This window comes from Lissotriton helveticus, chromosome 5_1, assembly GCF_964261635.1.
Source record: "Lissotriton helveticus chromosome 5_1, aLisHel1.1, whole genome shotgun sequence".
Classification (NCBI taxonomy): Eukaryota; Metazoa; Chordata; class Amphibia; order Caudata; family Salamandridae; genus Lissotriton; species Lissotriton helveticus.
Window position 1 is genome coordinate 3595972 of NC_136065.1, and position 27669 is coordinate 3623640.

Below are 27669 nucleotides of genomic sequence, written 5' to 3' on the forward strand. Positions count from 1 at the left end.
CTGCACGAAAACAATCTCCCCATGGCGCAGGCATCCTTGCACCATGGTGCAAGGGTGCCCGCACCAGCGCTAGGCAGCTGTTTGTGCGCCAGAGCAGGGGAGAGCCTGAAAGTGCCGCAGCGTGGTGCAGCCAAAGGGCTTGCGGTGCCACGCTGCGGCACTTTCTTATAGATCTGCCCCTTAGTATTTAAGTCCATACGATAGGAATTACAGGTGTGCCCACAGGGAGACGTAACAACTACCAAAAAAACTTATTTTCTTCTCCCACAAATGTATTCCTACATGAAGGCCCCCATAGTTCAGCCCCATAAAGGGATGCCGATTGTGCACTATATTTATATACCTCGAGTGCAGGGGATACTGCCTTAGTAATACTATCCCCATGTTTTTTTAATATTGGTAGAGAGTTTTGAAGCAGAATGGTCTTACGTTTCTGCAGTTGCAGTTGACAGGTCATTTTGGTATCCAGTGTTATGCCTAGATAATTAAAATTCTGCACATATTCTAGCTTCTGATTTTTCACAGTTATGTTCTTCTTAAAAGATGTATGTGGGTTAACTGCCATATATTTTGTGTTGATAGAATTTATTTCTAGGCCTTTAGAGTCACAATAAGCACCAAAAGAATGTATTACGCATTGCAAGCCCTTTGGGGATTGGGATATTAAAATAGTGTCGTCCGCAAATAAAAGGGCTGGTATTGGCACCCCCCCTAACTTTGCAATCTCATTTTGCATAGACTCGCACCATATGCAATATTTGAAATGGATTGTGCGGAGTCTACGGCTAGATGTTGGGCGAGCCGTTTGCATGCAGCAGAATCCCCATTCCGTGTCATTTTATTGCATAAGTAGAGCACTGTCCTAGTTCACCTAAGAGTTGATGGCTGTTATAGGGGCATCAGTCGGAGTAGTCATATAGAGGGTTGTCACCAACTTTCTAGATGTCTGGCTGTTATTAATGTTTCCAGTGGTTAGAAAGAAGGTGGTTCTAATGGGAAGCGAGGTATATTAGCTTCAAGTGTGGCCGTGATGCGGAAGTAAGGCTTGATCCGTCTGGGGCAGGTTCAGTACAGGCACCGACTGACCCCCTTGAAGCCTTGATTCCTGGTAGGACATATGCTGGCCAGCCCCTGCCTGGTTCCTTTACAGGCACCGGCTGGGATGGTTTAGTTAAGGTTCCTCCTCCATTAACCCTGGAAGCCACCTGAGGAAAAACGTCCTCCTGCACAAGATACATCCACGTTGTTACCTTTGAATGGAGATACTTGTGGTCGTACTGCTCAATCGGTCGTCCGTCCAGCAGGATCTCCCCAGCCTGCGGCTCGTAGAAGCGCTGCAGTAGAGACACACATGTGGTCTTTCCTCCGCCCGAAGGTCCCACCAGGGCTGTCATTTTACCAGGCTTCAGATCAAAAGAGACGTCCTAACAAAGAGAGATGGACAGAATCAGTCAGTAACACGGAGCACAGGATTGGATCCCTCCGACACTAAACTTCTGAGTCTACATATGAGCCGTTTCGGCACTTCAACAGACCTGCAGGTCAGCATCAGGTTTACAACAATCTCAAACATTGACAGAATTACTTGGGGGTTGGACCAATATACGGCTCCTCCCGCAACCTCATCTTCTGAGCTGGCGGACTTTTGGCTGCCTCGTACCAACACAGACACCCTTGCACTAGGGTGCAAAGGTGCCTGCATTCTAGGCAGGATTTTTTTGTGTCCAGGAAGGGAGATTTTCCTGCACAAAACAATCCTGACAGACATTTTCCTTTCTGTGTGTGCGGCATTGCACAGCACGAGTAGAAAGAGGAAACAAGGAGGAGAAATAAAGATATTTCTCTCTTTTATGCCTCACCTGGGGAAGTATAGCATATAGATGCATTCCCAGGTCTATGACTAATGGTAAATCTGGGAATAAGCCAAAATCCAAGGGTGGATGCGTGGGAACACCCACGTTCCCCCCATCGGATGCCCCCCCTCCCCCCAGGGCAGAGTAATGCAACGCAGCGACTTGCGCCGTGTTACTCTAGATTTGTCGAGCCACGCAGGGCCACGCAAGGTGTCCTTCCCAGATTGACTCATAGTGGTCGGCCTGGCTTGATAAATCTCACTTGGGTTTTGCGTCACCACTCTGCCCCCTAGAGTGATGGAAGGTCAACGCAAAACCTTGATGAATGTGGCCCCCAATTTTTGTTGTTGACTCTTAGGTCTGAACAGTCAATATTCACACAGAAGTTGGTGTGAGGTCAGAAGCAAGAAAGCATATCAGATAAAACTCTGAGTGGCCAGTCTGTTCCTATCTATAGGTAAGAATATTCTATACATTAAAAACTGGGAATCATGGAAAGCAGAAGTGGCCAGGCTTCATTCGTCCTCCAATGCGTAATTTCTCCCAGAGTGAGACATGTCAGAGGCCTTCAGCAGCTGAGGTGTCCGGGCGAAAACACACTGGAGCTGTGTAACCCCGATGAGGCAATAACAGGGTTGACGCTGCACTTCTAATGAGGCCTAGTCTCTGCGTTGACCAGGCATTTATATCTCTTTGAAAGAGAATAGGACTTTCATTCTCCCAGTTTGGCTAGAGTACTAGTATATGACAGCTTCAAATGTTTAAAAATGCAAGAATACCCTGGCTCCTCTTGGTGCTGCAGCGTAGCCTCGTGCATGGTTTCAGAGGCGGAGACACAGGAACACGGGGGTACATGGGTTTAGAGGTGGGGACACAGGAACACTGGGGTACATGGGTTAGAGGCGGGGACACAGGAACACAGGGGTACATGGTTTTAGAGGCGGGGACACAGGAACACAGGGGTACATGGGTTTAGAGGCGGGGACACAGGAACACTGGGGTACATGGATTAGAGGCGGGGACACAGGAACACTGGGGTACATGGGTTAGAGGCGAGGACACAGGAACACAGGGGTACATGGTTTTAGAGGGGACACAGGAACACAGGGGTACATGGGTTTAGAGGTGGGTGACACAGGGACACTGGGGTACATGGGCTTAGAGGCAGGGACACAGGAACACTGGGGTACATGGGTTTAGGGGCGGGGACACAGGAACACTGGGGTATATGGGTTAGAGGCGAGGACACTGGAACACTGGGGTACATGGGCTTAGAAGAGGGGACACAGGAACACAGGGGTACATGGGTTTAGAGGTGGGTGACACAGGGACACTGGGGTACATGGGTTTAGAGGTGGGTGACACAGGAATACTGGGGTACATGGGTTTAGGGGCGGGGACACAGGAACACTGGGGTACATGGGTTTAGAGGCGGGGACACAGGAACAGTGGGGTACATGGGTTTAGAGGCGGGGACACAGGAACAGTGGGGTACACGGGTTTAGAGGCAGAGACATAGGAACAGTGGGGTACACAGGTTTAGAAGAGGGGACACAGGAGCACTGGGGTACATGGGTTAGAGGCATGGAGGCATGGACACAGGAACAGTGGGGTACATGGGTTTAGAGGCAGGGACACAGGAACAGTGGGGTACATGGGTTTAGAGGCATGGACACAGGAACAGCGGGGTACATGGGTGTAGAGGCAGGGACACAGGAACACTGGGGTACATGGGTTTAGAGGCAGGGACACAGGAACACTGGGGTACATGGGTTGAGAGGCAGGCACACAGGGACACTGAGGTACATGGGTTTAGAGGCAGGGACACAGGAACACTGGGGTACATGGGTTTAGAGGCAGGGACACAGGAACACTGGGGTACATGGGTTTAGAGGCGGGGACACAGGAACACTGGGCTGGCTTAGGTTCTGGATTGCTGAAGCAGGTTAGGTTGGTCTGTGTGACCTCAAACTAGTTTTTTTGTGCGTTTTGTTTCTCTTTCATTGGGGCGAGTCGCCAGGTGCCACACCCTGGAGCACCGCACGGGGCGGTACGCGTTCCTACAGCTGCTGTACGTAATCCCACTGAAGCGCTCAGGTCCCCGCCACAGTGTGCGTGGAGGCGAAGCCAGGGATGAAAGTCAAAGGGTCCTTTTTGTGACCCTCTGACTTCAGGGGCTCACCCAAGATTTTCCTGAGTTCTTACTCAGTGTATGGGCATGGCATAGCCTGGCCCTCATAAATGTTTTTTTTTGCGAGCGCGAACTCGAGGTATTGGAGCACATTACATGAGCACCGGTTACGTTACACACAGACACATTGATTTTTTTTGTGGTAGGCACGGGGAGATTAAGTGATTTGCCCAGATTCACTGGATGTGGAGTCAACCAAGGTTCAAACCTTGGTTTCCCAGCTCCAAGGTCGGCAGTCTAGCCTTCAGACCACATCCTCTCCCCATTCCATGAGAGGGACAGACGTGTCCTTACCACACTCACTCACCTTGAGCACGTCCTTCCGGGTGGGGTAAGAAAACGTCACGTTGTTGAACCGGATGTGGCCCTGTAGGGTGTCGGGCTTCAGGTGACCCCCAGTGGACACCCCAGGAGTTCGGTCCATGTACTGGAACACCTTCTCCGCTGCCCCTACGGACAGTATCATCTGGCTGTACATGTGCACCATGGACTGCAGGGAGGTGAAGGAGAGAAGGTTATCCCTTTCCAGATGGAAGTGAACTCACCCGGTAAACATTGTCTGACCTCCCTTAACCCCTTCGCTGCTAGGGCTTTTCCCCCCTGTCAAGCCTTTTGTGGCTATTTGAGGTAGTTCGCGCTTAGGGCCCCGTAACTTTTTTTACCACATAAGGGGGATTCTAAAGGTACCCAGGGTTTGCGGATCCCCCTGGAGGGAACTCAGAAATGAGCCAAAATACAACTAAATCTAGTTTTTGGGGGGAAAAATGGGAAAAAGGGCTACAGATGAAAGCATCTGTTTTTTCCCCTGCAAATGGTATCAAAAAAGGGGGTGTGGTGCTGAAATCACCATCTTCCCAGCTTTATGGGACAAGCAGACTCTCATCAGAAAAACTAACATATTTACACAGTTTTGGCGTTTTTCTGGGACATAGCCTATTTTTGCTAAGTTGTTGTGCTTTCAACGTCCTTCCAGTTAATGGTAGAAATGGGTATGAAAGCTATACATTTTAGAAAAGTAGACAAAATTCTGAATTCAGCAAGGGGTCATTTGTGTAGAACCTTCAAGGTTTCTTTACAGAAACTAACAGTTAAATATAGGAAAAATTGAAAATTAGTTGAAATAAACAGTCAACGTTTTCACCTGTAACTTTATCTAATTATGACAGCTGTTTGAAAGCAATATACTGTTACATCCGCTTGACCTTTCTGGTTGTGAGGATGTATAAGACTTGTAGGTTCACCAAGAACCCGACGAATGCAGAGCCAATAACTGAGCAGTGTCTTGCAATGGTTTTTTATTTTGTACCCGGTATATAGCAATTATTTTGGGAAAATGTATAAATGGAAAAATGGGTATGAAAGACACCTATGTATTTCTGAAATGGGAACAAAATATAGAGTTTAGGAACAGTAGATATTTGCACATTTCCAAAATTGGGAGTACCGATACTAGCATGAGAATTATAGGTCATTATGTGAAAATGACTTCTTTTTTACCCATTATCTTTCATTTGGAAGAAATCAGGGCCGGACTGAGAACGAAAACCGGCCTTGGCAAAGTGCTCGGCCGGCCCCCTGGGGTTGCGACCGAGCTCTTTGCCGGGGCCGGTTTTCGGCCGTTTTTATTACAGGGCCGATTTTGCAGCTATGCTGCAAAAACGGCCCTGTAACAAAAACGACCCCCAGGGCCCAAAACCGGCCCCCACCCTTGCGGCGCACCGGGGGATTGCCCGGTGCCCTCAACGGCCAGTCCGGGCCTGGAAGAAATGCATCGAAAGTCAATAGCTAATAACAGCTGCTCTACTATTCTGTGTTACCCCAAGTCTCCCGAAAAAAATGGTACCTCACTTAAGTGGATAGGCCTAGTACCCACGACAGAAAATGGCTCAAAACGCAATGTGGAAACACCACATTTTCACAATGAAAAACGACCCTTTTTTTGCAAAGTGCCTAGCTGTAGTTTTTTAACCCTAGCTCTGCCTGCACCTAGGGAAACATAGCAAACCTACACATTTTAAAAACTAGACACCAAGGGGAATCCAGGATGGGGTGACTTGACTGGCTCGCACAAGGTTCTGTTACCCAGAATCCCTTGCAAACCTAAAAATTTGTAAAAAAAAACATTTTCCTCACATTTCTGTGGTGGAAAGTTCTGGAAACCGAGCAGATCCACGACATTCCACCCACCCCGCGTTTCCCAAAGTCATCCGAGACACTAAATGGCCCAAAACGCAACGTGGACACACCACATTTTCGCTGTAAAAAATTATCCTTTTTTTGCAAAGTACCTGGCTGTAGTTTTTTAACCCTAGCTCTGCCGGCACTTAGGGAAACCTAGCAAGCCTATACATTTTTTTAAAGTAGACACCCAGGGGAATCGAGGATGGGGTGACTTGACTGACTATCACTAGGTTCTGTTACCCAGAATCCCTTGCAAACCTAAAAATGTGTCCCCAAAAACATTTTTTTCTCACATTTCTCTGATGGAAAGTTCTGGACTCTGCATGGATCCACAAAATTCCACCCACCCCGCGTTCCCTAAAGTCTTCAGAGAAAAATGGTACCTCACTTGTGTGAGTAGGCCTAGTGCCCGTGACAGGAAACGGCTCAAAACGCAACTTTGACTCATCACATTTTCACAGTGAAAAATTACCCTTTTTTTGCAAAGTACCTAGCTGCAGTTTTTGAACCCTAGCTCTGCCGGCACCTAGGGAAACCTAGCAAACCTATACATTTTTAAAAGCTAGACACCCAGGGGAATCCAGGATGGGGTGCCTTGACTGGCTCTCACCAAGTTCTGTTACCCAGAATCCCTTGCAAATCTCACAGTTTGACCCAAAAAACACTTGTTCCTCACATTTCTCTGGTGGAAAGTTCTGGAATCTGCGTGGATCAACAAAATTCCACCCACCCCACGTTCCCTAAAGTCTTCCGAGAAAAATGGTACCTCACTTGTGTGGGTAGGTTTAGTGCCCGCAACAGTGAACGGCCCATACGCAATGTGGACACACCACATTTTCACAGTGAAAAATGACCCTTTTTTTGCAAAGTGCCTAGCTGTAGTTTTTTAACCCGAGCTCTGCCGGCACCTAAGGAAACCAAGCAAACCGATATATTTTTGAAAGCTAGACACCCAGGGGAATCCAGGATGGGGTGACTTGACTGGCTCTCACCTGGTTCTATTACCCAGAATCCCTTGCAAACCTAAAGATTTGTTGAAAAAACCCATTTTCCTTACATTTCTGAGGAGGAAAGTTCTGGAATCTGCGTGGATCTACAAAATTCAACCACCTGTTGTTCCCCAATATCTTTCAGGAAAAATGGTACCTTACTTGCGTGGGTGGGTCAAGTACCTGCGACAGGCAAGGGCCCAAAACCTATTGAGGCGACATCAAAATTACCTATCGCAAACCAACCTGGTTTTGCAAGGGGGGTCCCATTTGTTTTTGACCCGGGGCTCGGCAGCCATCGAGGGAAACCTACCAAACCTACACATTTCTGGAAACTAGACACCTGGGGAGTCCAGCGAGGTATGGCTTGCGTGTGTCCCCCAACATTCTCCTACCCAAAATCCCCTGCAAACCTGAAATTTACCTGAGACAATCACTTTTTTGTCAAATTTTTGGGGAAAATGTCCGGAATCTGCGTGGATCCACATATGTCCTCCCACCCAGCGTTCCCCCAAGTCTTCCGATTAAAAATGATACCTCACTTGTGTGGGTAGGCATAGTGGCTGCCACAGGAAATGGCCAAAATCGTACAGTTGAAACTTCAAAATTACCTAAAACAAAACTACCTGTTTTTTTTGGGGGGGGGGGCACCTGGGGTTTTGGCCCCGAGTTTAGCGGCCATCTTGGGAAACTACTAAACCTAAACATTTCTGAAAACTAGACACCCGGGGGAGTCCAATGAGGTATGGCTTCCATGGATCCCCCAACGTTTTCCTACCCAGAATGCCATGCAAACTTCAAATTTAGCTGTAAAAAACACATTTTCCACATATTTTTGTGTGGAATAACCGTGGCGGCACAAATGTCCTACCCCACAGCGTTCTCCTTAGTGTCCCAAGTAAAATGATACATCACTTGTGTGGGTGTCCAATACAGAATCAGCTAAAAACGTATTTTTTTAAAAATGTAGCGCTTAGAATTCTCTGTGCTATTCCATTATTCCCAGTCACAGCCCCTTGCCCCACCCACACAAGTTAGGTATCATTTTACTCAGGATACATTAGTATTTGAAGCACAAATACCTACATTTAATAGTAACGGTTCGCCAGGGTGACCCTTACCCTTATGTGATCTCCAGCCTCCATCTGGAATAGGATGAACGAGACGAGACGCCCACTGCTTATTCTACCGCTCTGGACCAGGTGCTGCCCAAAGTACAGCATCGCCACATGCACCGCGAGCACGGCCAGCTGCAAGGAGACAAAACAGTGACAAGCTCTCTCATCTTGTATCAATGCACCCCGCCACAGACATCAGAAAACACCCAACAGTGTTGATGGATCAGAGGCGCCCAGGGATACAGAGAACTGCGAATAAGCTACTTACCTGTAACACATTGTTTGGCAGCTTGGTTCAATTACATTTTTATTATCTAGGTATTTATTGAGGGATCTCGGACTACTTGACAAAATCAGCAAGCTATTCTCTACCAGAATGGCCTGAGAACCGGACAGGATCAGAAAGTTTTTAAAAAGTCGCCCAATGAGGACTGACATCTGAGACCTCCTGGTCCCGGTCCCTGTGGCCTTTGCCAAGGTCTAGCCGGCGTTACGTCAACTCGATGAAGATACGTAGACTGGATAAGTCGCTATGCATTAGACATGGCTGTCTTTCTGGGGGCCATTAGCGCTGATATCCATTTACCTTCATCTAGATGACCTATAGCATCCTCCCATGTCTCTCGGAGTTTCGGAGCGGTGTCTGAAGAGTTTATGATCAATGCACGGTATAGAGCAGATACTTTTCCCCTACCAGAGAGTTCAAACATGGTCAGCTTGGAGATATTGATGGAATTGTGTGTGCCGTCGACCAAATTCATCTTGCATCTCAAGGAAAGGTCTCAGGGCACCTGTGGGGGCCACATTTTCTAGTAGATAGATTTCCAGACGATCCTCTCCTCCAAAACCCTCAAGTGCTGTGACATCTGGGAGAGTATTACCAGTCCATAGAGGGTTCTGGCCCGCCAGCCTCCATACCACCCGATTCATTTATTAGAGGTCTTCGAGACCTCAAGGGCCACCCTCGTCGCAGACTGGATTTCCGCCTGGGTGGCTTCACATACAGGATTTATATTGGAGATTCCTCTCCGATAAACCATAGTCTCACTGGCTATGCAGGACCAGCCCTCGTGCCCACCTATGCTGATAATGATTGAAAATTGTCAGACAAGCGACTTTGTAAAAGAATATATTACATGTAATAGAATATATCATAGGCCTTTACCCATCATAGATGGAGTTCTAGCATTTGGACAGTGATACTTACCGGAGGTTCCCATCTCAATGAAAGGACCAAAGACATGTTGTGAGCATAGGTAGAAATCATCATGGAAGGGAAAAGGGTAGTTCTGTAGTGCATAAAGTACTTTCAGGAGAGTAATCCTTTCAAAAGAGCCACTTTTCCAAGTATAGACGGGTGGTAGGGAGGCCCATAATTGCACTGCATCCTCTATGTATGTACGATGTACCCCCAGATATTTAATACTGTGTGTTGTAACCCTCAACCCTATGTGCTCTGCCCATGAATGATAGGTATCCTGATGGTCATGATGGTCTAGTCTTACTCCAGTTGGTTTGAAGGCCCGAGAGTATACCAAACTCCATCAGCACCTGCATCGCTGCTTACTCCAGGGGTACTATTGCGATAGAAGAATAGGGGCGAACCCCTATTTCACAACTCTCTTAAGTTGGATACTGCCTTCATGTCCATCAGGTGCAAGCCAGGAAGGTGGTCCAAAGCCAATATAATGAAGGAGATCAAATAGACATTTCCATGATACATCGTCGAAAGCGTTATCAGAGTCGATTAACAGTACCGCTAAGAGGCTTTTAAGGGTGCCCCAAAGCCATAGCATTAGCAGCCCGCCTTCTTTTATGCCTAGTGGCCCGATGAGGGATAAAACCGCTCTGATCAGGAGGTATTAAGTTAGTAATTATGCCTCCGACTCGGGTCACTAATACCTTGGCCAAGATTTTCAGTTCAGAGTTAATGAATGAGATTGGGTCGTATGATTATCGACATTCGTTGGTCTATGTAGTTTGGGTAGATTTGAACATCTCTGAAGGAAAGGCACACTGTGCCCTTAGCGCATCGAACCTACCAAGGAGTGACTGAGCTAGTGATGTATTGAGGCATATATAAAATTCCATAGGGAAGCAATCCTGCCTCAGGGTCTTGCCGGAGGCCAGTTGCTGTAAGGCCTCCGTTATTTCATTGGTGGTCAATAGGGTTTTTATATTGGAGTTTGTCTTTCGTTGAAACTGTGGCCATGAAATAGCGGTTCAAGTAGTATGTCAGATTTGTGTTATTTGCAATGGTGGTGTCTGATAAAGGTAATGTAATACTGGGTAAAGGTGTCTGCAGTGTCATGTTGAAAGTTCCACGGAGCATGGGTATGTGAAGATAAAGCTCAATGAGGGACATTAGCATCCATGGAGCACGGGTATGAGAAGATAAAGCTCAATGAGGGACATTAAGATCCACCAAGAGTGAGTTTATGAAGATAACGCTCAGTGGGGGACATTAAGATCCACGGAGCATGAGCTTGTGAATATAAAGCTCAGTGAGGGACATTATGATCCACGGAGAGTGAGTTTGTGAACATAAAGCTCAGTGAGGGACATTAAGATCCACAGAGAATGAGCATGTGAATATAAAGCTCAGTGAGGGACATTAAGATCCAGGGAGAGAGAGTTTGTGAAGATAACGCTCAGTGAGGGACATTAAGATCCACGGAGCGTGGGCATGTGAATATAAAGCTCAGTGAGGAACATTAACATCCATGGAGCATAGGTTTGCGAAGATAAAGCTCAATGAGGGACATTAAGATCCACGGAGAGTGAGTTTGTGAATATGAAGCTCACTGAGGGACATTAAGATCCACAGAGAGTGAGTTTGTAAATATAAAGCTCAGTAAGGGACATTAAGATCCACAGAGAGTGAGTTTATGAAGATAAAGCTCAGTGAGGGACATTAAGATCCAGACAGCATGGGTATGTGAAGATAAATCTCAGTGAGGGACATTATGACTCACCGAGAGTGAGTATGTGAAGATAAAGCTCAGTGAGGGAAATTAACATTTACAAAGCATGAGTTTGCGGATATACAACACAGATTGAGTGAAGGTCTTCACCATCTGCCCCTCTGAGAAGAAAGTATTGTATTATCGGCTTCTAGGGGGCTCCCTTGATGTATGTGTTTATTGTGTGCTGTCTGCAATAACCTATCTCTCCCAGCTGCTTGTGCAGCGAAACCCACCCTTCATCAACCGGCAAGGAAACATCTGCTTGGCTTTGAAAGAGGACCGGAGTGGTCATGCTTATGGGTTGCAGGAGATCCAGGTCAGCCAGTCCTTGTGTGGAGTTTGTTGATCGATCTCAGGAGCCAGTCCCCGGAGCGTATTTATTGGTACAGATCGTCTTTTGCTGTGTATCGAGGGTGGTTTCTAATCTTGTGAGTCGATCGTTTTACCTTTGCTCGGTTTTCCCCATTGTGGTATCTCTCCTCTTCAAGCTGAGCAAGCAGGCCCATGTGCATGATGCGCGGTCTCTCCTCTATCCTTTCCAACACTGCTTGTGGAGTCTCAAAAAAGAAGGAGCGGTGTTAAAAGAAGATCCTAAGATTAGCCGGATAAAGTAACATATACCTAATGTTAATTTCCTGAAGATTCTTTTTAGTGATTGGATAGATCAGGAAAGATGGATATGGTTGTGATTTATAGAGCAAAGATTCTTTTAGTCTAGCAGCATTGTGGATACCATCCCTGTCCCGGTAATGAAGAAATCGGGCAGTAACTGGATGAGAGCGTGTTCCCCAGTGATGACATCCACGACAGGGCCAATGCATACATTCGCTGACAAAATTGGGCGATAGTTATCCTCTGGGATCCACTCTTGTAACTATCTTTCTAGGAATCTAGGGAAGGCACCAGCCTTCAAGTTATCAGGGAATCCAAGAAGCCGAATGTTATTGTGATGGAAACGGTCCTCTCGCTTGTCCACCCTCATCTGCAGAGAACATGTTAACTCCATAAGTCAATTCACTTTTTTTGCATATACCCATGAAGACCTCTACTGTGATTCTGTCTCCCTCTGCTGTGATTCCCTCGACTGCTTTTCGTAGAACCTTTCCCGTTAGGCACACGTCGACCCTAACCTCACCTATTATCCTCTCCATATTCTGTTGGTAGCTTTTGTGTTCACAGGAGATTTGGAACATGAGATAAACATTCAGTTTTAACAATTCTTCCTTTATTTGGTTATTAGAAAAAAATATACGTCTATATTAGTTGCAAGATGAAAAAAATGATCTAATTTCGGTTTATGCTTTTGCTCGCTCCCTTTTCCTTCTATTGTAACTTTTTATTGTTTCTACAATTATCACCGTTGCCTTGAAATGTTTATAAAACTGTTTCATGTGGCCTGTGTATAAGAAAGCTCGGCTTGCACTACTAACAGTGGTGCCAGTATAACAAGTGCACACGTTTGCAAAGTTTACCAATTTGAAGCTACCTATAATGTTACCGGTATGCGCTCTATGATTATATGCAAGTACTCGCTGAAGCCTGAAAGCAAAATAGAAAATGCTTTCAAAATAAAATGTACATAAAAATAGCAACTAGAAGACAATAATAATAAAGGCCTTGAAGAAGATCAGATGTAATTAGGGGTCTAGTTATTAAGGAAAGTCAAAAAAGTGCATCCCTGTTATATGTCCTCGCATCAGTACCTTTACAACTTTCATGAATTCACACGTATTTAAAGAAGTAGGCCTGGAAACAATACTACTTTGAGAACTACATTTTTGTGTGATCCACTCCTCGCTCCTGCCTTGAGTGGTCGCTCCCCCGTCTGCTTGCTGAAAGGCGGTATCGTACTACAAAGCTGCTTTCTTACGAAGTGTTGCTTATTTATTTAAACAGCGCCAGGATTGTATAGCGTTTCAGTGTTGTTTATTTATTTATTTCAATAGCGCAAGGATTCTATAGCGTTTCAGTGTTTATTTATTTATTTCGACAGCGCCAGGATTCATTAGCGTTTTTCATCGCTTGGTCACTGCTTTACTGGCTGCTTGCTTGCTCGCTCTGATATTTACTTGCGCATTGTGAAATTGACCTCGTGTGTTATCCCCCGGCGCCCTGCTCTGCCCTCCCCTCCATTTTGATTGTGTTGTTGTTGTTGTTCCCTTGAGCCCGCCACGCCTCCCAGCTGAGCCGCCCTCGCCCCTCCCCCCTCCTCTTCCTTATATGACAGTAGTTCCCGCGCGCAGCGACCGCGCCCAATCCGCGCCGAAGGTGCGCCAAAGGTAAGCCCGTCTACGCCCGTCCGCGCCTGGACCGCGCCCAGCGCCAGACCCCCTGGCCCTCGCGCTGCCCAGCCCTCCCGCATTACCTACGATGCCGCCACCCTCCTAGCCCTTAACCCCGGTCGCGCCCCCAACTGCGTCCAAGCCGCTCCTGGACACACCCATGGACCTTTCTCTTGCTACTCCTGCAAATTCATCGGCACCGACAACATCTCCGCTGCGACCACACCACAGATTCCCGACCCCAACCACCTACAATGCATCATGCTCAACACCCGCTCGGTCCACAGGCACGCCATTGACCTATGGAATCTTCTAGACACCACCTCTCCGGACGTCGCTTTCCTTACGGAAACATGGATGAACGCTTCCTCCGCCCCAGACATCACCATTGCCATCCCTGAAGACTATAAGATCATTCGCAAGGACCGTACCGGCCAAACAGGAGGAGGAATCGCCATCGTCCATAAGAAATCAATCCACATCTCAACCAGCTCTGACGCCAATCTCGCCAACTCTGAACACCTTCACTTCCAGATCCACATCGACCCCAACACCACACTCAGAGGCACCCTCCTCTACAGACCACCAGGACCCAGCGCAAAATTCAGTGATGACATCACGGACTTCATCACTCCACACGCGCTCCCCTCCAAAGATTACATCCTTCTGGGAGACCTCAACTTTCACCTTGAAAAGAACAACGACCGCAACACCACCACCCTCTTGGACAACCTCGCCAACCTCGGACTTAAACAACTGGTCACTTCCCCCACCCACATAGCAGGTCATACTCTCGACCCTATCTTCACCTCCAGCAACCACGTCTCCTTCAGCCACACCACGGCTCTCCTCTGGACTGACCACAGCTGCGTCCACTTTACCTACAACAAGCCTAAACTCATCAACCACCCCCAACCAACTCTTCAAAGAAACTGGAACAAAATCACCATCGACCAGATCTCCTCATCGCTCCTTCTAAACACCCCAGCCCACTCTTCTAACCCAGACCAAGCCGCCGCCAACTTCACCCTATGGTTATCCAACAGCGCCGACATCCTAGCACCACTGAAAAAACGTCAAAGCAAACCTGGCAACAAGAAGGCCTCATGGTTCAACGATGATCTTAAGAAGTCCAAGAAACTCTGCCGCTCCCTTGAGAAGGCCTGGAAAAAAGACCCAACCACCAGCACCAAGGAAGCCTTCAAAAACGCCACCCGCATACACCACCAACTAATCCGAAAGGCCAAAAAAACAGCATTCAAGGATCGACTAGACAAAAACGCCCACAACAGCAAGGAACTTTTCAACATCGTCAAGGAATTTACCAATCCCTCAGCCAACTCCAACGACATCACCCCCTCTCAAGCCCTCTGCGACTCCCTGGCTTTATTCTTCCACAACAAAATTGCAGACATCCACAACAGCTTCGACAACCAACCCGGAGACCAACCCACCCAACCATATGCAGAACATCCCCCCCCCTTGAACACCCTTAACGACTGGAACCCAATCTCCACTGAGGACACCATCCGCCTGATGAACTCCATCCACTCAGGATCCCCCACAGACCCATGTCCCCACCACATCTTCAACAAAGCAAACTCCGTCATAGCACCGCACCTCCGAGACGTCATCAACTGTTCCTTCAACTCCGCCACCTTCCCGGAAAGCTGGAAACACGCTGAACTTACCGCCCTTCTGAAAAAACCCACAGCGGACCCCACCGAACTCAAAAATTACCGCCCCATCTCGCTCCTTCCTTTCCCGGCCAAAGTCATCGAGAAAGCTGTCAACAACCAGCTCGCCGCCTTCCTCGAAGCCAACAAATCCCTCGACTCCTCACAGTCTGGCTTCCGAGCTAAACACAGCACTGAGACCGCCCTCATCGCAGCAACAGACGATATTCGAACTCTACTGGACAATGGAGACACAGTCGCCCTCATCCTCCTCGACCTCTCTGCTGCCTTCGACACAGTCTGCCACAGCACCCTCTTACAACGCCTCAGAAACATCGGAATACAAGGAAAAGCACTGGAATGGATCACCTCGTTCCTCACCGGAAGAACACAGAGAGTCCGCCTCCCACCATTCAAGTCCGAGGCCACTGAAGTCATCTGTGGCGTACCACAAGGATCCTCACTCAGTCCCACCCTCTTCAACGTATACATGAGCCCCCTCGCGGCCATCGCCCGCCAACACAACCTCAACATCATCTCTTACGCGGATGACACTCAACTGATCCTTTCTCTCACCAATGACCCCAGCACCGCCAAATCTAACCTACACGAAGGAATGAAAGAAGTCGCCGAATGGATGAAACACAGCCGCCTGAAACTGAACTCAGATAAAACAGAAGTCCTCATCTTAGGTACATCCCCCTCTGCATGGGACGACTCCTGGTGGCCGGAAGCCCTTGGAAAAGCACCCATCCCGACAGACCACGCACGGAACCTAGGCGTTATCCTGGATTCTTCACTTACAATGAACAGACAAGTCAACGCCGTCTCCTCATCCTGCTTCAACATTCTTCGCATGCTCAAAAAAACATTCCGCTGGATCCCCACCGAAACCAGAAAAACAGTCACCCATGCTCTGGTCACGAGCCGACTGGACTACGGAAACACCCTCTACGCAGGTACTACAGCTAAACTCCAGAAAAAACTCCAACGAATACAAAACGCCTCAGCCAGAATCATATTGGACATTCCGCGTAACGAACACATCTCTGGTCACCTAAAAAACCTCCACTGGCTACCCGTCAATAAGAGGATCACTTTCCGACTTCTGACCCACGCACACAAGGCACTCTACGAAATCGGACCAGAATGCCTCAACTCACGACTGTCCTTCTACACCCCCCCCCGCCAATTACGATCCTCCAGCCAAGCCCTCGCCACTGTACCTCGCATCAACAAGACCACCATGGGAGGTCGTTCCTTCTCATACCTGGCGGCCAAAACATGGAACTCACTTCCCACTTACCTTCGCCTTACCCAGAACCACCTAGCATTCAGAAAGCAACTTAAAACGTGGATATTCGACAAGTAATCCTCCTCCCCTCCCTAAGCGCCTTGAGACCCTCTGGGTATGTAGTGCGCTATATAAATTCTATGACTTGACTTGACTTGACCTGTGAGCAAATATGCATGTCTATGTCTGCTCGTTCGAGAAGCTGCTGAACGTTTGCAAGTTGACTTTACCAACAACCCTTTTTTCCCCAGCCTGGCAAAAGATTTACTTTTGCCCTTGTAAGATGTAAATTTTCAACTTGTCCCAGTGTAGGAAGAGATTGGAAAGAGTTGGAAAAAACCCTTAAACGTGAACGTTTGTGGGTGTGCACAAACTCAAATGGATATTCCACCCCTGGAATTACCACTTCTCGCTCCTTCCAGCTCCAGTAAGTAGATTTGCGGGAAGGTGGAAAAATCAGGGAATTACTCGAATACAAACCCTGCTATAATGTGAGTCCTGGCCTCACCACTTCTGATTCAATGTGAATGTTGCCATGATGTGTCAACTCGCTGGATGCCACTAAAGGGACAGGTAGATATTTTTTTACAGAAAAAGAAGATTTATGAAACATTCAATCTCATTGACAAGGATATTTTATAAAATCCGACACTCTTTAATGTATTTTAATAGATTTTTAAACTTGTCCCTAATTAAACCACCCGTTTGTGAAATGGGTTAAAATGTAATAGACATCAGGCTGCTTCACCACTGTTAGAAGGAAGAAACATTTTAAATCATTTATTTTTTTTTGTTTTTAGCTTTTCCGCACCTACATCTGCTTGTGGACTAACACTCACTTATCATAAAGAAACAACTGTAAACTTTCATAAGCCTGGTGCAGCCCTTCCAAAGGAAAACATGGACCCTTTCTTCCCTGTGACTGCACACTACCACCCACCACATGCACTCGGCCAACAGCTAGAGGAACACCCCTTCTGTAGGTCCCACTTCTACCCACCCAACTTCTAGAGTGGAGAACTTGAACTGTTTACAAATGTCCTTAGTGGTGAGAGGGACGGGTGCAAAACATACCCTCCGCGCCAGAAGATACACAGTTTGCACCATTTCCTGCTTGGTCTTCAGGCGATGAGTCTCCAGCAGGGCAGCGCGGTACCTGTCGAGCTCCTCGCGTTCTGCGGTGAAACTACGCACGGTCCTGATGGAGGACACCACCTCACCGGCCAGGTCATTGGATCGAGCAATGGAGTCCTGGACCCTCTTCACCAGGTCCTGTGGGCAGGAAGAGAACAAGCGTTATCGAAGACTAGCATCCACCATGTCATGTCAGCGCGCTGAGGAAACTGAGATCTAAGTAGCTATCTACGAACGTTTTGCGTAGGCGCTTGCTTGCTTACTTACCGATAGAAAGGCCCATTAGTGAAGCACAAAATTCTGCAGCACCACACAATCCTTGGTAAATGTAGACGCGGGGTGTGTGAGCTCAAGCAGTCTTACTGCTGAGAGCATATCACTGGGGAGGGGGTCATGACCTGAGGGTGACCAGGGTCACTGTGTACACCTGAGGTGGGACCCTGAAGCTGGTAAGGAGAGTCACTGAGTGCGACAAACATAACACCCTAAAACTGGTGAGGGACGACGCTGTGTGTAACACTACTGGGGCCCTGAGGCTGGCGAGGACTCTCTGAGTGCGACACAGAGCGGGACCCACGGCTAAGGATGGGAAGTGTCGGGCACAGGTTGTGCCTAGGGCTTGCGAGGCTAGACCTCCATGTGCTACATCAGAGGGGCCCTGCAACTAATGAAAAATATTATAAATATAGAAGTGTATATATTTCGCCAAGAAAAGTCTATCAGGTACATGCATCATTGTTGCCATTTGCGATTCCTTAATTGTGAAAATTAAGGAATCGCAATTAAGGAATCGCAAACGGCAATGCATCAAAAAATAGCAATTTTTTTAGCGATTCCTTATTTTTCCTTAATTGCGATTCACAATTTGCGAATCGCAATTAAGGAATCCCTTCCCATTGATTCCTATAGGCCAAAAGGCCCATAGGAATGAATGGGAAGACAATCTTAATTTGAGATTCGCAATTAGCTAATCGCAAATTAAGATTGCAATTTCAAGGGTGCAGGGTGTCCAAAGGACACCCTGTTGCACCCCTGAAATCAATCTATGCACATATGTTGTGCACACACATGCCCTAAGGGGCATGTGTGTGCACAACATGACAGTTTGAAAAATGCACAAAATTGCATATTTCAGATTTTTCGCAAATTACCATGAGGTCCAACCTCATGGTAATTTTTTCCTCCTAATTGCGAATTCGCAATTTTTTTAGGTGTCATGCAAAATGCAATCGCATTTCTAGAAATCGCAAAAAATAGCGATTTCTTGCATTTTTGATTGATGCATCCCAAATAGCGATATAGGAATCGCAAACGGCCGAATTTTGCGACTCGCACCGTTTGCGATTCCTAAATGACTTGATGCATGTGGCTGCATATGTCCACTGCAGCTACACAACTGCTCTTGTGAAATGGCAGGAAAAAGAGGTTGGAGTATGTAGGTCATTTTACATGCCTGACTATCCAGATGTGATGAACAGCTGAAAACATCAGGTCTGTGCTCAAAGCAGACAGAAGTATAGAGGGCACACGCACACCTATCGTTGCTCTGATGGCCAGAACAGAAGTGAGTGAGATTTTAAGTCAATACAGAGCCTATATTGTAATCTAGGTTTCAGATCATTGGGCAATGGTCACCTGTTATGTTCATATTTGTAAGGGCTTCCCATCGAGGTTTAATTTTTGTGAATTCAGCATCAACGCCAGAATGGAAACCTACATAGATGTTTTCAACAAGGCCAAAAGTTTGCATTATATGTCCATGATTAATAAATGCTTCCTCCTTGCGGGGACATCTAGTGATAAACGCCACTACAGCTTTGTGAAAGACCACAGTGATGGACTGTCTGCATTTTGAGCGACTTGTTGCTTTATAGAACGTTTGGTGATAGAAGTTCATTACTCAATACTGAACTTCATATAATGATGACAACATGCCTAAAAAAGTACTATTATAGCCACAATTGTGAATACATCTGTATGAGCCATCTGAGAACTGGCTATAAAATATTACAAATGTATTCATTCAATAATGGCTGCCTTGGATATGCACGCATTCATAGTGCCCATTTTTTAATGTTTGTCTTATTTTAACAAACCCATTCAAAGATGGCCGCCGCGGAAGCACATGCATCTGCAGCAGGTATCCTTCACTGGGTTTGTTAAAATAAAACAGGCCCATTCTTTTGTAGAAGACATGCTTGCTAATGCACAATTGCTGGTTCCCATCCTAATTGGGTAAACACATTTTTAAGATGGGTGCCAAAAACTTTAAATAAATAAGGAAGGTGCCCCAAGAAGGCAGGGGTGGGGGAGCAACAGATGAGGTGGGAGAGGAAAGAATGTGAGGAACCAAGGTGGAGATCAAGAGGGGGCAGGGCAAAGTGAGGAGGAAGCTGCCCACAGGGGAGAGAGCAAGAAAAACACAGGCACTTCCACAGGGTGTGTACATGAAAAGAAAAAAAACAAGTAGTTCTCTGAATGTAAGCACGTCGGCTGTGGAAGACTTTAAGTCAACTAGTTTGAAAACTGTGAGACTGAAATGCTCCTGGGCGAGACAAATGAATCAAACAGGAGGAAAGCCCATGAATTATGAGCAGGGAGGTGAGAGAGACAACAAAGCCATCCAATCAAGAGCAAGGGGTGGACCTAAGACCAGTCTATATGTATCGGAAACAATAGGTGTGGTCAACAGAAGGCTGAAGATGTCTGCAGCGGAGACTTTAACCCCTTCTCTGTGGGGCACATTTCCCTGCGGTGTGATAGGGGGCGGGGCTGGGCGAGGCGCTGCCATGCTGAGGACGGCTCCTGGCCGTCATGAGTCACAGTAGGCGTGTGCTAATGACGTTCGGGAGCACTCCGAACCCCGCCCACTGATTAATTGGGCGGAGCGGCAATGTTCGGACGGTTCCCGGCCTTCATGTGCACTCAACGTGTTAAAAACTGGCCATACCTGTATAAGCCTTTCTCATTTCTCAAGAATGAGTGGGCGTGACATGCCGGTTGTGAAATATCGAATGGTCAGAAGTCATTTTGTGCACTGTTCCAGGACACTAGGGTGCATGGGAGCTCAGCCAAACTCTGCTGACCCTGGAGAGGCAGCTGTTCTGCCCTGGGCATCTGCTACTGCAGGGAGGCTGGCACAGGAGGTCTCTCTGTGAAGGGTTCATGTCATAAGCACAGACTGCCACTAGCCAGAGCTCACATGATCTCACTCACTGCCACAGTCATGGAATGACGCACTAGAAAAGATAAAGCCTCTCTCACGAACAGACTAAACATGCTCTTACCTGCTGGAACAAGCAGGCTGTTAGTGGTACAGACAGTCTTTCACTCACTGAAAGAGACGCTCACTGTCACAGAGAGGTTCTCACTCGTAAGATGAACAGCTCCTGGTGGTCACTCTCTTCGCAGCCTATACTGGAAGATATCACCCTGCGCAGGACTCACACAAACATGGCGGAAGACTGAAGTTTGCATTGGAGCTCACATGAGCACACAGGTACCTCATAGTAGCGGTTGTAGACGGTCTGCAATCCCGCTATGACCAGTGTGTCCACGAATGTAAGAAGAGTCAGCTGCAAGGAGATGTTGAGCATGAAGACGTATGTGGCAGCCACCTTCACCAGGCTTCGCAGGAAGATGTTGACGTTGGCAGCAATGGAGCGGCTCATGCGGGCGGTGTCGGCAGAGAGGCGCGAGGTGATCTCACCTGCACAGGACCAAAAAAACAGAAAGAGCACATGCTAGCACTTGGACAACCCTCAATCAGTGAACTTCCCTCCACGTCTGCGACATCTGGAGACTTCAATGTTTTAAGAAAAATCCATGCACTCAAGAACTCCCCTAAACCTCAAAAAGCCCACTTCTGACACAAGTTGTGCAGGAACGTAAGCCCAGTTTCCACGGTGGTTGGCATGGAGGATGCTGGAAAGCAGATTATTTGAGTCCAGAGGAGATGTTCATGAGATAGTGGAGGGCCTTCTGGGGGATATACAATCAAAATATCGAGTAAAAAATATAGAATGGGCAAAATATCGAGTTAAAAATATAGAATGGACAAAATATCGAATGGACAGAATATAGACCACAAAAATATCGAATTGAATAGCAGTAATATCAAATTCAAAATATAGAATGGACAAAATATCGAATGGACAGAATATAGACAACAAAAATATCGAATTTTAGGTAAGTAAGTTAATATCAATTTTTTTATAATATCACATTTTTTAAAGTGTTTTTTATGTTAGTATATGTGTGAAAAGTGTATATTTATTTTATAATTTATTTTAAGTAATGAATTTTATGGTATTTAATTTGTGCATAATATAATTCTGTAGAAGGTTGTGGGTTTATAGGGGAATAGGGTGGGAAGTAATTAAATGATAATTAATTAAATATTTAATTTATTTATTGGTATTTATTTTGAATTAATTGTTAATTAATTTTTAATTGATAATTAATTAAAATATAATTGGTAATAATTTTTTATTAATTGATAATTATGTTCATTTTATTAATTTATTTTCTGTAGCGGGTTGTGGGTTTATAGGGGAATTGGGTGGGAAGTAATTTAATTGTAATTAATTACATTTTAAAAATGTTTTACTGGTATTTATTTTCAATTAATTGTTAATTATTTTTCAATTGTTAATTGGTAATTAATTTGTATTAATAGGTAATTATTTTTTTGTAATTTTTATTTTTTATTTTTTATTGATTAATTATTATTTTATATTAAATTGGTAATTACTTTTGATTCATTTGAAATTGGTATTAATATTTAATTTATTTGTATTCATATATGAAGTATTTACTTTCCCTACTGTTGCACTCCCTGGAGTGGGAATAGTAATTTTTACCCCTACGCTATCCAACGCTTTCCCTACTGTTGCACTCACTGGAGTGGGAATAGTAATTTTTACCCCTACACTATCCAATGCTTTCCCTACTGTTGCACTCTCTGGAGTGGGAGTAGTAATTTTTAACCTCCCGCTATCCAACGCTTTCCCTACTGTTGCACTCACTGGAGTGGGAATAGTAATTTTTACCCCTACGCTATCCAACGCTTTCCCTACTGTTGCCCTCCCTGGAGTGGGAATAGTCATTTTTACCCCTTCGCTCTCCAACGCTTTCCCTACTATTGCACTCCCTGGAGTGGGAATAGTAATTTTTACCCCTACGCTATCCAACGCTTTCCCTACTGTTACACTCCCTGGAGTGGGAATAGTAATTTTTACCCCTACGCTATCCAACGCTTTCCCTGCTGTTGCACTCTCTGGAGTGGGAACAGTAATTTTTACCCCTACGCTATCCAACGCTTTCCCTACTGTTGCACTCTCTGGAGTGGGAATAGTAATTTTTACTCTCCCACTAGCCAACGCTATCCCTACTGTTGCACTCACTGGAGTGGGAATAGTAATTTTTACCCCTGCGCTATCCAACGCTTTCCCTACTGTTGCACTCCCTGGAGTGGAAATAGTAATTTTTACCCATACGCTATCCAACGCTTTTCCTACTGTTGCACTCACTGGAGTGGGAATAGTAATTTTTACCCCTATGCTATCCAACGCTTTCCCTACTGTTGCACTCTCTGGAGTGGGAATAGTAATTTTTACCCTCCAGCTATCCAACGCTTTCCCTACTGTTGCACTCACTGGAGTGGGAATAGTACTTTTTACCCCTACTCTATCCAACGTTTTCCCTACTGTTGCACTCTCTGGAGTGGGAATAGTAATTTTTACCCCTACGCTATCCAACGCTTTTCCTACTGTTGCACTCTCTGGAGTGGGAATAGTAATGTTTACCCTCCCGCTATCCAACGCTTTCCCTACTGTTGCATTCACTGGAGTGGGAATAGTAATTTTTACCCTCCGGCTAGCCAACGCTTTCCCTACTGTTGCACTCACTGGAGTGGGAATAGCAATTTTTACCCCTACGCTATACAACGCTTTCCCTACTGTTGCACTCCCTGGAGTGGGAATAGTAATTTTTACCCCTACACTATCCAACGCTTTCCCTACTGTTGCACTCTCTGGAGTGGGAATAGTAATTTTTACTCTCCCGCTAGCCAACGCTTTCCCTACTGTTGCACTCACTGGAGTAGGAATAGTCATTTTTACCCCTCGCTATCCAACGCTTTCCCTACTGTTGCACTCCCTGAAGTGGGAATAGTAATTTTTACCCATACGCTATGCAACGCTTTTCCTACTGTTGCACTCACTGGAGTGGGAATAGTAATTTTTACCCCTATGCTATCCAACGCTTTCCTTACTGTTGCACTCTCTGGAGTGGGAATAGTAATTTTTACCCTCCCGCTGTCCAACGCTTTCCCTACTGTTGCACTCACTGGAGTGGGAATAGTACTTTTTACCCCTACTCTATCCAACGTTTTCCCTACTGTTGCACTCTCTGGAGTGGGAATAGTAATTTTTACCCCTACGCTATCCAACGCTTTCCCTACTGTTGCACTCTCTGGAGTGGGAATAGTAATATTTACCCTCCCGCTGTCCAACGCGTTCCCTACTGTTGCACTCACTGGAGTGGGAATAGTACTTTTTACCCCTACTCTATCCAACGTTTTCCCTACTGTTGCACTCTCTGGAGTGGGAATAGTAATTTTTACCCCTACGCTATCCAACGCTTTCCCTACTGTTGCACTCACTGGAGTGGGAATAGTAATTTTTACCCCTACGCTATCCAACGCTTTCTCTACTGTTGCACTCATTGGAGTGGTAATAGTAAATTTTCCCCTACCGCTAACCTACGGTAAAAATATTGTATATTTTTTATTCATATTATGTTTACATATATTTATATATATATGTATTTAAAAATCAAATAGTATGTTTATTTATTTTTAACTTACATTCATTATTTATTAATTGTAAGGTTATTTAAGTATTTTAAGTATGTTTAAGTTAATTTATATTTATTATTTCATAATTTTTCAATTACTTTTAAGACATTAAAAAAATTTGATATTTTGACTATCTATATTTTTTACAACGATATTTTTGTGCTTTAAACCTCCTGAATAAAATAAAACAAAACAGCAGTGCGCCAGAGATTACGTATTTGCCATGAGACGGAGGATAGACAAGCTTTGGAGAGGAAATTGGTCAGAGTGGAGATGTCAAGGTCAAGAGTCCACCATGAGAATGAGGGTTCACTGGGATTGGACAAAGAGAGATGGGAGAGTAATTGGGGGGGAAGGATGGTCCTTCAGGGCAATCTTCATGCTCCGGGTGAGGTCCCCAAGGATTATGATGAGGGGCATCAGCACAGAGCCCAGGGTCCCACAAAAGCCGTCAAAGAAGGATTAGAAGACACCTGGGGATTAATATTTGAGAACAATGTGTAGCTTAAATGTCGAAAGAACAGTGAGGCTAATATGAGTCACTGAGGGAATGGTGTGATGTTTGATGAAGGGGAGGGTGAGGTTCCTTTGGAGGGGAGGAGGAGATACCCATGGATGGAAGAGTGTAATGTCCATTTGAGGTAGACCTGGTGGTCTTGGAATTTTATAATCTACGGGCCCGATTCACAGAACTAACTTAAGACAAAATCCTCAACTTACTACTTTTGGTATTCACAGAATTTCGGATTTTGTCTTAAGACAGACTCAAGACAAAATCCTATCTTAAGTCTGTCTTAAGTCTGCCTTAAGACAAACTTAAGACAAAATCCTAACTTCTGGGAATACCAAAAGTAGTAAGTTGAGGATTTTGTCTTAAGTTAGTGTATAGATAGCTTGACACCGAAATTGATGCAGAAAGTAGATTTATTGCGACACAGCAGAGAAACACCTCTGCCCTCTTCCCTCAGCTCTCCAACTGCTTTACACTCTAGAACACCACCGCAGTGGAAGGTTGGAGCGAGGCAAAGCACGAGACAATAAATAATAAATAAATACATAACAGTTAGTTCTGTGAATCGGGCCCATAGTTTTGATTGGGCATGGCCATCCTGATTCTGAAAGAGCTTGAACCATCTTTTTAGCTCATACTTTTACTGAGATATCATTGTCTCAGTTGGTCCCTTACCATAAAGTTTACTTCCCAGTTGGAAGTGAAGCTGTCCGGCTCGGTGGGCGCCCGGTCACTGGAATATTTTGACTGTGACTGATCATTTGAGATGAAGATCCCAAAACTTTAACTCCTCTAAGTGTTGGATGAGGAGTTGCCCAGTGAGAGATATCCACATTGTTCTGAGGGGAACAACGCGCTTTAGGAGCGCAGCCAATAGGAACACCAGTGCCATGGGACTAATGTTATAATAAAGACAGCACTGAGAATGGACATGTAATATTAAACATTTAAAGTCTTACCCATCCGCATTTACACCTCTATCCAGTAACACAGGCTTTCAGCTAGGTTTGGACAAAGAGATTTTTTGTTGGAAAAATATAGATGCATAAAATTAGGGGTTCTATTTAGTTTTGGTTCCAAAAACTAGCACGACTACAACTCCGATAAGCACATAATATGTACTCACAATACTCTGAGCATCAGAACCAGAAAACAACCTTGGTTTGAAGGAGCTTGGTAGAAAGATCTGGGTGTTACATTTAATTATAATCAATGGTCTGACCTCAGTCTCCTACCAGGAGGAGGCGTTAGACAGTAAAGAGGCAAATCCTAAAGCACTTTGCAGATGTCAGTGTACTTCATATTTAACAAACAAACATAAATCAGAGAAGTAAAGGGGGGAATGTGATGAAACAAGTACCCTATCCCATATTTTATGAGACTGCCCAAAACTGAAAGAATACTGTGGAAGAGTCCTTACTGCAAGACATGTAGGATATCCCAGGGCTCACGGTACCACGAACGGCATGGGTAGCAGTACGTGGAAGGATGCTGGACATTAAATGGAGGACCAAAAAAGACATGAAAAAGTTTGCATGCTGGTTACTTCTTATAGCAAAATGGATTATCCGGAGGCAGGAGTATTATCACTGATTCCGGTCAAGGATGGGTATGAAACCACACTGCGTGATATGGCGGGTAGAGAGAAGGAATTTAGCACTCAGTGGTCTCCACACTGGGATTTTCTTGCCGAAGACATAGAGACCGCAGATGTCCGGGAATGCTTAGGGCAATCCAGAACCCACCAAGGGACTTGTATCCGATGGATGGTAGTACCTGGAGTACGGTATGGACGCTGCATGCGCCAAAACTGAACGGACGTCCATTGGATCGAATGAGAGTTTAATCTTGTGACCCCGCTTGTGAAAATAAGGAGGGACGGGATGGGGTTAGAGAGAGTGGAGGTATCGGCTGCATTCCTTGTTCTTGTTGTTCTTCAGAAAATGAAATAAAACATAAAATATTTGGAGTTGTACCTTGATTCCAGAAGTTCGCAGCACCTTTTAGTTACAGAGTCTTTGAATTCAATGCTACCCAGGAAAGCTCTGTTATCCTTCTTGAGTGAAATAATATTGTGCAACAATCGTGGCAAACAACAGTCTCCACCCGGTGTGTTTTCTTGCGCATTAGCCCAATGCCACGAGTTTCTTTACCAGTGCTTTACGTCAACACGGCATGGTGTTCAGATACAGAATGCTAGACTCTAGTGGTGGATTGGATCTGCCCAAAGAATTCCTTTTACCATAAGGTCTCCTTGACCAGACAATGAATCTACTATTGGTGTTTGGCATCTAATAATAGTGGTGGAGTACAGACCTTATCTGAACCCCAGAGTTAAAACTGCCCACTGCTTCTTCCTGGGGAAAAAACGGTGTAGTTTATTATATCTGTTCTTCCTCCTGTATGCGGAGTGTACACGCATGTGCGTAAGTACATGTGAGGTGTGGTACCCCGCTAAAGTCCCCCCGGAGTGTATGTAGAACTTCAAGCTGTAGCCTGCAACGGATCTATGATGTTACAACGCGTTATTTTACAACGCGTTCCGTTACAACGCAGATTTTACAACGCGGGATCCATTACAACGGATGTCATTACAATGCATGGCATTACATCGC

General features: G+C 45.7%; 1 protein-coding gene across 1 annotated transcript in view; it reads right to left on the reverse strand.

The window, feature by feature from the left end:
- LOC144754043 (antigen peptide transporter 2-like) overlaps window positions 1-27669 on the reverse strand; it is a 149168-nt gene that overhangs the window by 65624 nt on the left and 55875 nt on the right. Inside the window, exons 5-9 of the mRNA XM_078641555.1 lie at window positions 21188-21393; window positions 17625-17822; window positions 8336-8464; window positions 4352-4534; window positions 1251-1424 (exon numbers count right to left, since the gene is read on the reverse strand). Of these exons, the coding sequence (XP_078497681.1) occupies window positions 1251-1424; window positions 4352-4534; window positions 8336-8464; window positions 17625-17822; window positions 21188-21393 (890 nt within the window). The remainder of the gene's footprint in view (window positions 1-1250; window positions 1425-4351; window positions 4535-8335; window positions 8465-17624; window positions 17823-21187; window positions 21394-27669) is intronic.